At 36.9% G+C, this 11,326-nt stretch overlaps 1 protein-coding gene and 1 long non-coding RNA gene across 2 annotated transcripts; both read left to right on the top strand.

Annotated features, from left to right (window-relative positions):
• Nucleotides 1–1,157: 1,157 nt before the first annotated feature.
• On the top strand, nucleotides 1,158–2,275 carry LOC18424497 (putative carboxylesterase 8). Its single transcript, XM_011630713.3, has one exon. The coding sequence runs from the start codon at nucleotides 1,165–1,167 to the stop codon at nucleotides 2,149–2,151; it is 987 nt and encodes a 328-aa protein (XP_011629015.1). The 5' UTR covers nucleotides 1,158–1,164; the 3' UTR covers nucleotides 2,152–2,275.
• A 5,430-nt stretch (nucleotides 2,276–7,705) lies between these two features.
• Nucleotides 7,706–8,790, top strand: LOC148780418 (uncharacterized). Its single transcript, XR_016041737.1, has 2 exons — nucleotides 7,706–8,078; nucleotides 8,440–8,790. It is a non-coding gene; the product is annotated as an uncharacterized LOC148780418 (long non-coding RNA).
• The last annotated feature ends 2,536 nt before the right edge of the window (nucleotides 8,791–11,326 follow it).

The following is an 11,326-nucleotide window of genomic DNA, read 5'->3' as shown; positions in this document are numbered from 1 at the left end:
TTGAGAATTGTTAAATGATTATTTTTTAGAAAAAAAAGAAAATTGATTCTGAGTTTCTAAAGCTTAAATCTGACTGTGCAAAAATTAGATAGTTTCTGTTTAATTTATGTAATATTATTTTCTCAAACAGAGTGCATCTTTATTTGTTCTCTTTTACTTTGGGAGGTTGGTCATAAGGTTAAATGGATTACATAGCCAAAATTTGGGCCCTAAAAGTGCTTCTAGTTTGGGTTTTTATAGGAGTGCACAAAAAAACTGCTCCCAAGGGTGCATAGTCTTCTAACATAATAAAAAATAAGATTGTATATAAGGGCAATGATTTCATGCAACCGTTCTATAGTAATATGATGCAACAGTCTTAAAAAACCATTGTATGGCCATTTGTTTGATCCAAATTTTGAAATACACACTCTAGATTCGTTTTTGGAGGGGACTCATTTTGATCATATCTAGAGTTCAAATTGAACTTTTTTTTTTTTTTTTTGGGATTGATTATTGAGATGAAGAGATTGTGTGTGCAAAATTTGGGGTCATACAAATACCACAAACATGGTTTCTTAGAAGTGTCATTGCATTATACTATGATACAACCGTTGCATTGGATCATTGCTCTGTATTATATAATGGTAACACTTAAGAGAAATCTAATAGTTTGGGTGTGTTGCAAAAGTTGAGAAAATATATTATCAACTTTGAGCTTCGTCAATGGAATAAATACAGCCAACTAATTTCGCATCCAATGGCCAAGAATAATTGTGACTATATTGTATGGTTTCAAAGATAAATGATTATACTTCTTCATAAAAATAGATATGTATATAATCTTTTGACACAATAGGAAGCCAGGGTCACAGATATATTTGGTATATTATTACGATTGGTAGGATTTTAGGTATCCCATGCTAACGTCCCCACTAAAATTCACAAAACCCTTGTTTGGATCTCAAATTTCCTGCGAGTAAATTATGAGAGCCCACATTTAGGTGGTGGTTGTGGTCCCAGTTAGATGGGATAACCAGGCAGAGGTCAGTGGATGGCCTTTATGACGGCTGTAGGCTCAAAGTTCAGCGCCCATATTCAATTCCTAACCAACAGCCAGGCTCCATAACTCCCAAGTCCCAAATGGTTTAAGAACCAGAGGTACTGCTCCACAAAGTAAACAGAATGGCGGAGGAGGAGAGAGGCTTGAGCATCGACCCCTACAAACACCTAAACATCATCCCCAACAAAGATGGCTCGCTCACCCGCGCCACCACCACGCCCGATGTGCCACCCATTTGCAACGCCCAAGGCCGAGGAGAGCCCCGCGATGGCGTCCTGTCCAAGGATGTGCCCCTCAACCCTGCGCAAGCCACCTGGATCCGAATCTTCGCCCCCCATCGACCAGAACAGCATCATGACCTCAAGCTCCCGGTAATAATATACATGCATGGTGGGGGCTTCATCTTATGCAGCGCGGCTACTGCCCCATTCGATGCATTCAACGCCACCATGGCGCGGGAGGTGCCTGCAATTGTCGTGTCAGTCAATTACCGCCTAGCCCCCGAGCACCCACTCCCTGCTGCTTACGACGATGCCCTTGATGCCCTCCGGTTCGTGGCCGCCCAGGCCGATCCCTGGCTCGCGGAATTTGCCGATCTCTCCCGATGCTTTCTGATGGGCAGCAGTGCAGGGGGCAACATGGTGTACCATGTGGCCTTGCGCGCATTGAATGAGGATCTGGGTCAGGCTAAGGTGGTGGGCCTCATAATGAACCAGCCTTACTTCGGAGGTGCCGAGAGGACGGAGTCAGAGCTGCGACTGGCCAATGATCCGATTGTGCCCTTGGCATCAAATGACCTTATGTGGGAGCTGGCGCTGCCCAAGGGAGCCGACCGAGAACACGAGTTCTGCAATCCAATGAAGCCATCATCCGCGGTGGGGCGGCTGCCGAGGTGCATGGTGTGGGGGCACGAGGGCGACCCTCTCAGCGATCGCCAAAAGAGCTTTGCAGAGTTTCTAGAAGGAGAAAGGGTGGTGGTGGTGGCCAGGTTTTTGGAGGGCGGTTCCCACGCCGTGGAGCTGTTCGACCCGAGAAAGGCCCGGTATCTTTTGTCCCAGGTTAAACACTTTGTGGAATCAACCGGTGTGACTGCCAACGCCAATATCTAAAGGGTGCGGTTTGTATAGAGCCTAGGCTCTAAACAATCACAATCAAATCAGAGCCTACCTTCAAATGTTGTTGTTGTTGAGAAATGTGGTTTCAATATTGAAAATATTTGTGATAGCCTTAAAATATATGTTCATCTTTATTTATAGAGTTTAAAGCTTCAAAATAATATATATCGACAGATCTATGAAAACTTGACAAACTTGAAAATTGATGGTCTAAAAATGAGTTACAAAATACACTATTTCCAAAACTTGAAATCCATTTTTTTCTCATGTCCATGCATCTTGATATCGAGATGATCAATTTGAGGATATTTGGGCATCGAAACGACCTCTTCTAATGTAATTGTTTTAGGTAGGCTCAAATTTGATTGTTTAGAGCCCCGGCTCTATATAAACTTTTCCCATATCTAAATATTTTATTCTAAGTATTTATTTTTGGGGTAAACTACCTAAGGAAAAAAAGATTTTTGCTTATTAGGGTCTTGGGGTTTACTGCTTTTCATGTGATGAAAATAAAATTAGAATAGGAAATTTATACAATAAGACTCTTCATTTTTATTTAAAGAGGTCGTTATTATTATTCATTGTTAGATTTATAATTGGGTGGTTGAGGATGTAACAATATTTGGATATAAACTGCAAAACAAAATGATTATAACCTCCTTGTACCAAAAACTAAATGGTCTATTGATTTCATAGTCGAAAGAGCGCTCGCTTTTACCTGGCCAATTGGGATTTGTCACCGCCCGATCTGTTGTAAAGTTCAATGGTTGGGGAGCTACCTGTGAATGGTTTGAAACCCAGATGGTAGCATGATATGTTTTCCCTAGATTTGATGGAATGCTTCCTCCCTTCGCTGATGTTCTTTTCGGTTAAGCATGTGACGGTTAATGAAAATAAAGATCATTTGATGTATTTTGGATTTTGCCTTGGTGAAATCAATTATTCATGTACACTATATTTTGATTTCAGGTGAAACTCTATTTAGGAGTATTTTTAGGATCCCGAATTTTCGATATGTCACCGCTTCAACTGAGCAAACTGAAAAGAAAAATTCATAATTCATGTGCTCTCTGCATGTACCTAAAATTTATAAGGGATTGTATACAATGAGACCATTTATCATTGGAACATGGATTTCTAGCCATCCGATTTGTCATCTAGTAGCATGGGTGTGTCATAAAGTTTGATTATTTTTTTTTTAGTAAAACTTTGAGCTTGGCTAATGCAATTATTGTAGCCACCCAATTTTACATCCAATAGTCAAGATTAATTGTGACCACCTTGTACAAAAGGTAAATCGGGAGAGCGGATTTAGAAGGGAAGATCGGTGAGGTTTTTTTACCAATGTTTGGATAGATGTATATATCTTGTACTCAAAATTGTAATCTTCATTATGATAGTAGATTTTTGTTTGCCAAGGCTGTGGAAATAGCCCTACAGGGTGAAAGATGTAAATCGTGTGCTATTGTGATGTAATTTTAGGTTTTTCTCTTTATTTAATGTACTCAATTTATAGTTTCATCGATCTATTTTGCAATTAGTCAATGGTGTACATGATCTTGGGTGGTACCCCCATATTTGAGATTCCATGTTCTGCAAGCAAGGGGTTCCCAAGAACGCTACAAGGGGACCCATTGAACAGTCAAAGGAAAAAAAAAAAATGGAGATACAAATTTTGGAAAACTGTATCCAAGTGATTTAAAAAACATTTATTTTTATTTTTTATTTAGAGTCTCCTCATATTATGATTTCAAATTAAATCCCAAAATTTCAAATGAAAACATTTCCTCTCAAGTAGCTCTTTTCTTCCAAGAAGTGCATAGAATGTTTCAACCAGAGGACCCTATAAACAATTGTGATTTATTTAAAGAATTATGTTAGGGTGCTCATACAAGAGTAATTTAGAATTGTACTTAATTAAATTTGGATATTTATATACTTTTGTTTTATATATAGATCATTTTTAATAAGGGTATTTTTTGTTATTATGAGGGGAGTGACATCATCCACATAAGACGTTACATCATCCACATGTAGGATTAAATGTCACTAGTATACTCCATATATGGATGATGTCACACCTCTCTTAATGACAAAAAATATCCTTACTAAAATAATGATCCATGTACAAAACAAGTATATATAAGTGTCTAAAATTTGTTGAGTATAAGTTTAAAATGCTATATAGTGAGAGCACCTTAATATACCCTTATTTAAAAAAAGGTGTTGTTTGTAAGAGCCAAGGCTCTAAACAATCAAACTAAAGCACACCTTCAAATAGTATCGAGAAATGTGGTTTCGATATTAGAAATCTTTGTGATAGCCTTAAAATATATTTTCATCTCTAATTATAAAATCTAAAGCCTAAAAAATAGTGCAGATCTATGAAAATCTTGAAAATTGATGGTCAAAAAATGTGTTACAAGATGTACTATTTTCAAAATTTGAAATCCATTTTTTTATCATATCCCTGCAACTTGATGCCAATATATTTCGCAGGACACTAGCAAGAGAGAGAGATAGAGAGAGAGAGAGAGAAAGAGAGAGACAGAGAGAGAGAGAGAGTCCACTAATCTAGAAGCATGTAGGTGAACTTCATAATATGGTTATTGATCACGTAATGCGTCACGCCAATTGATGGGTGTAGGAATGTCTGTGGTTGATGTCATTGAGTGGATGTATCATATGTTTAAATGGATTTATTGTTTGAGGATGTAAACTCAAGCAAATTATTTATAACTACTAAAAGTTTTGTATAATGGTTTTACAAATATTTTGAAACAAGTGGGGAAATGTTAAAAAAAATTTGTTTCTAAAATATTTACAAAAATAAGGGCCCAATTTCTAATTTCTTGTTTTCTTTAACCCCATTTAAAATGTAGTTTAAACGAGCTAATACTTTTAGAAAGGAAAATGAAAGAGTCACGTGAAGAGATGGACAAGTGGTCATTGAGAGGCAACACTTGGTCATTCTCTCTCTACGAGTGTCTCTTGCAATTCTTTTTAAATGGCTATATATGAGAAGAGTTTTGGGGAAGAAAGTTCAACTTACATGAGCTTCTTCTCTCTCTCTCTCTCTAAAACCTATTTATCTATCTTAAGCTTCTTTGTGAGCTGGGTACAAAAGATACGTCTCTTATCCTTGTGAGAGTCCTCCAGTGTCATGTAATAAATTACATCATCTTGTTGCTTCTCACAATAGTTTCTCTCTCTATATTATTTTCTAACTCTTGATTTGCAACAAGCATCTCTTTTATCTCCTACAATATACTCATGCGAAGCACACTCCCAGTGATTTTCTCTCTCTCCATAAAAGTAATAGACCTGGCTCTACAAGTCTCTACAAATTTGTTGAGTTTGTTCCATGATTTATTTATATTTGTATCCAAAACAGTACTTGAAGTTTGGGAGAGTTGTATGAGTAAGGAAAAAATTATAAGGCATTGTTTTTAGTTTGCTAGAGTGATTTATATTTGGTTTTAATGAGTACATGCCTGTTAAAATTACATTAGGGTTGATTGGTCGATGTTTTACAATAATTACAATCAATTTTGGGTTTTTATTCTTTTGCCTTGTGCATCCTTTTTTTAGTCCTAAAGAAATTGTAGCAAATTTTTATGATTGTTTTTTATACAGTGAGAGAGTGTTGCCTGCCATGTGTTTGTTGATTTTTATGGTTAAGTTCAAAATCTAATTTACATGTTGTTGTAGCTTTATTTTAAAAAAAAAACAAAAAAAAATCCATTGTATTTGAGCCAATAGATTATGAGTTAAAATAATATCCCGGTGAAAATTCTCGCATGAAACGTCAAAATATTTCTACAAAAGTTCTTTCATGTCGGATTATTGCTTTGCCATGTTTGTGTCATGGAAAAGTAATAAATTCTATAATTGCTAGGACAACGTGTATACCCCTTATGTTTTTCGTTCTACCCTTCATGATACTGGATCTCGGTGTGCAATTGTGTTCCTCGGATCCTCGTGACCGTATCACAAGTGTAGTCTTTAATATTATCACTGTCCAATCAATAAGCGGACGCCGACGACAGAATTGGACCCATTGAAAAGATATTAAAAGCCGTTTCACTTTCAGGTTGGCCCCACCCTTTATCGATTAATGACCGAAGCAGCCACTACCGAAGATGACGATTCTCATTAGGGCGGACATCGGGCCTGGACGGCCTAAGTTGACCCGAAACGTAATAACAAAAAATACCAGGTTAGCCCAATCTTAACCAATGTTGTCATATTTGTTTGAGAGTTTTTTTCGGTTTGGTGAAAAAAATGAAACAATTATGTGTTTCGTTTAGAAAAAATTCAGACTTAAAAAATAAATAAATAAATAAATTATGTATTTATATATAAAAATATATACAAATAATGAAAATTTTAAAATAAAAATTTTAAAAAAATAAAAATAAATAAAAAAATACTTTTATATATGAATTGTCTATAAATAAACTATTTATCTTTTGTACGTGGAGGTCACAATCACTCGTCCCTTAATTTTCAAAATGGGTGGTTGTAAGAGTCACATTGAATACACACAAAGTCCAAAAAACAAAATCTCGGACTTTGTGACTCACCCCTACTCCCCAAGCCATCCAATTTGAAATTTAATGAATGAGAATGATTGTGACTCTATGTACAAAAGATAAATGCTCCCTTTGTAGACAATTACTTTTTATAGATATTTCTTTACTTAGACTGAAGAGGCCGAATCTTCGGCCGAAGAGGCCTAAAGAATAGACTCGAATATGATTGAAGCGGCCCGAATCTAACCGGCAAGACTTCACTTCGTTCTAGCCCTAAAAGCAAAGCGAATTTGATGTTGATTTTAAGCCGGATCCTGACCACCCTTCATCATCATTGAAAATCTATTGAAAGTTTTGGTAAAATTTTACATTAGTGGTCTGCCTAATACAACCACCTCCTCCACTCATACTTAAAACAGTTTAAATTCCTTTTTTTAGACCAAATTGGCATACCATCGCTAGTGACCATAACTGTATCTAGTGTTCAGGATTCTCCCTAGATGAGAAAAAAGGATTGTCTACAAAGAGACCATTAATCTTTTGTACATAGAGGTCACAATCATTCTTGTCCTTAAAATTTTAAAATGAGTGATTGTAAGAGTGTCATTGAATAGAAATAAAGTTTAAAAAAAAAAAAACCAACTATCCTTCTCTTTTAAATTCCAAATGGGCAGTAATAGTGTTATTGAATAGACATAAAGCTCCCGAACAAAAAATTTCTCAGATTTATATGACTCAACCCAATGCATCCAATTTAATATATATGAGCTAGCGACATCCCTAAAAAAAATATAAAATAAACACGGGAAACAAACGATTCTCCATCCGACAACTCCCTCTCCAACTACCATTATCTCAGTTTCCGCAACTGAGAATTCCATTTAAAAATCATGCTTCTGTGTCGTCTTGAGTCAATCTTTTCTCCTCATCAAACTCAAACCGCCGTTTTCCCCGCCTTCTTTCATGGAAAGCAAAAGTTACAGCCCCGGCTAACTGTTGTTATGAATGCACAGCAGAATAGGCACTTGGACTCAGCCTCGGGCTCAGGCTCAACCCATGGTTTCCCGAACTCGAATGCGATGAGCCCCAATCCAACTCCTCCGGACAAATGAGCTCTTCTTGTGGTGGAATCCACTGAATTCTCACTGGGAAAGAGCAGATGCCATGAACTCACAGGAGAGAGTGCAATTGGAAACGGGGGACCTTCTGTCTCCTTTGAAAGGAAGCATTGGCATGGGTTACTGATGGCGAGCTTTGAGGAAATGGGTCACCTTATGTTTGGTTCCAGAGTCTATGCATGTGCAGAGAAAAGGGGTTTGGCTAGGTTGTTTCTTTACTTTGAAGCTCTTGGAAAGCCCTGGCATAAAAGGTTCCTCACTTTGCAAGGTTTGCCTGCAATTCACCGATTTCTTTTGACTTTCACAGAAATTCTGTGACCGCAGAACTTCATGATGACAACATTTTTTTTCTTAAGAATTTATTATTTTTCATTGCAACTAATCTTTCTAATTGTATCTTTTGAAGCTCAAACCGATGGTTTTAGGTGCTTCAAAATGGGTGCGTTATTAGTATCAGATACTTCAAAATCATATGTGAAATCAATCAAACTAATTTTGTAGCCATATCGGCAGCTGTATCTGTTCATCATAACAGCATATATGTGTCTGTTCCTCTCAGTTTGAGTGCTATGCTTACATTGCTCATGCTATTTTGGTCTCATGATATTTGATCATTTGTTTATTTACAGGCTTGTTACTTGGCATCCTCAGTTGCTTACATTAAGTGTGGAGAAGGATTTAGAACCTACTGTCAATTATCTCCTTGAGCTGGGATTCACAAAGTGCGTGAAATGCTTTCATGCCTCCTTTAAAATTTAAACTATCTGTCATCTGAAAAAAATAAACAAGAGGTGAAGAAATTAGAACATACTGTCAGTTATCTTCTTGAGATGGGATTCACCAAGTGCTTGAAATGCTCGTCACACCTCCTTTTAAATTCAAACTATCTGTTATCTGAAAGAAATAAACATGGAAACAAGAAAACAGTTGTGGAATTCCTCTTCTTCAGTAATTTAATGTTTGTGTGTATATGTTACCAAGTATATGCTTCATATTAAACAATTAGGGACACAAAGCGTAAATAGGACTGGCACCAATGGTGGCATAAAGTCCCAGGACCCTTAATCCTTAAGTCTTCATTATTTGTAGCTATATTTCCTAAACTATTTGCCGGAGTTAGCTTCATCGGTACATAAGGTTTCCAGTTCTGACAAGGAAAACTGGTTAACTCCTTGGGATCAGGTGACGTATAATTCCAAATGATACATCTTATTAGAATGTTGAAAAACACAAGGAATATTATTTTAATGAGTGTTTGGAAACTCAGTGTGGCAACTCTGGACTTGTCCGAGTCGATTCGCCTCGGAGCCCTAGTGAGTATCGTGTTGAAACACGAGACCTGCCCGAGTCTATCATTTTTACCTGATTTTTACGTAGATTCAACTGAATCTTTTCAAGACTTCCAATCGAGTCTTTAATACTTGGGCTTGGGACCTGAATGTGTCCTGACTGACCTGAGTCTTAGTTCTAAAAGCTGATTTTAGATATTGGAGTAATTGGATGGAATGCAAGAAACTGAATTCATTTATCGGCTTGTATTTAAAATTTAGGAAACCAGATAAAGAATGCAAAGGATACTTGCCTGATTATAGTATTCGGTATGTTTATCCTCTTATTTTGAAAAGTGATACAATCTTCTTTCTCCCTTTATTGGTCACTCACATAAATAGTTAGCATGTTAAATCAAATCAACAGTCAAGATTGACAAGTTGTATCAGTTGACTAGATGATCCTGTGACTTGGTGGAAGACTCTGCATATTGTTATGAACTTTTAATAGTGTAAGATGATTCAAGTGAAATGGATGGCGAATGTAGCAGTAGGGGATGTGAAGGTTGTGGTGCTTGTGGACATTGTCAGAGGAAACTCGCATGGGGTGAAGATACGGATCACAAGAGAATATTTATGGGGTTGCGTTGGATTCACATTGGGTGCGTTGGATTCACATTGGGTCTTTTAGCATAGTCATTTTCAAGTTCATGATTTACATCCTTTGCCATAGGAAGATTTTAAACCCAGGCCAATATTTTGGATGATAAATAGGGAAAATTCACATTGACAACATTATGATCATTACAGATCCTTGTATCATACACTCGATTGGATTTTCCATTAATTATGTCACCCGGTTGTTCATTATAAATAACTCTAAATTGATTTTTTCAAATTCATGAGGTACTACTAATCCTCGTGCCACATGATCCTTTCTCTTTCAACATATCTCGTCTTGCTCTGTATCCACCTTCTTCCAGCTGTTTGCAGGTCTGGCATTATACCTTCCCAAAACTTTCTGGAGACTTTTAGCATGATGGTGACCCTCTCTCAGGACTCTGAACGAGCAGTTTTATGCCTTTCTGTTCACAGGCAAAGATTTCGATTCAGAGGTGTCTGGCATGGATACGAAACCCCTAGCATACATCTTTTCACTGTTGTTTGAGATGATATGCGTAGTGTTGGTCTTATTGATGGCTTCTCTATGGAGGTGTTATACATTAGGCTTTCCAGTTGCATTTTTATAACAATCAGAATTCCTTAGTTTTATATGACTTTGGTGTTCATGTTTGTGCTTGGGTGCTTTCTAAAGGTGCTGGACGAAAAAAATAAATTGGTGAATAATAGGTTATTTATCTTTACTGGAGTTGAACTATCTTAGACTAGAGATGAGGTTGCCCGAGTTTGCTCAAGATGACTGATCACCAACTCCTTATTTGGGCTTGCCTTTATTTGCAGCAGTTGTGAAGCAGCCTTTGGAATTAGTTCTAGAGATCTCTAAAGGATATTTGCTAGGATTCGACGGTAATATAATGTTATTGGTGGAAGATCACTCATATCAATTCTCTTTTGCCTAATCTTCCTCTTATTTGATCCCCCTACCATTTGCCATTAATTGTAATTAAATGATTTCTCATGAGATTTGATGCCAAGCAGAAGGGCTTGATTTGGCTTAATGCAATTAGGTTTCTTGGTCTAAAGAATGAAAAAGACGGTTAGAATGTCAATAATCCTACCTGTATAGCTAGGAGCTGGGATTGTTTTGGATCCTAGAAGGGTATTTGACTATAAGCATTATTAATAATCATCAAATCATAAGAAGAAGAAAAGAGAAGAAAAGGAAGAAGTGAAACAAGAGAGAGGAGAAACAAGAGGAGATAGGAAGAGAAAGAGTGGCGTGATAGAGAGAGAGAAAAGAGAGGTGCATGGGGCAGATCTAATTCCTCTTAGGTTAGTTATTAACCATGCACAGCTTAATCTTTTACTTACAATTGATTATGTAATACATATTACAAAAATGCCCTTGTAAGTAATTTAATGAAACCCATTGTCCAAGAGTTTATTAAAAAAACAAAGATACCCTATCCTGCAATGAGCACTAATGATCACAAAAAAAATTAATCTTTAACATTCCCCCACAAGCTGAAGCATAGATATTACCCATGCCCATCGTGGAAGAAATCTACAGTCTGGTAACATCCAGAGTCTTGGTGAAATATCGGCCAATTGATCCTTTGACTTCATG

Source organism: Amborella trichopoda, chromosome 9 (genome assembly GCF_054954075.1).
Source record: "Amborella trichopoda isolate Santa Cruz 75 chromosome 9, AtrichopodaSantaCruz75HAP2 v2.0, whole genome shotgun sequence".
Taxonomy (NCBI): Eukaryota; Viridiplantae; Streptophyta; class Magnoliopsida; order Amborellales; family Amborellaceae; genus Amborella; species Amborella trichopoda.
This window is presented reverse-complemented; position numbering and strand designations above follow the sequence as displayed.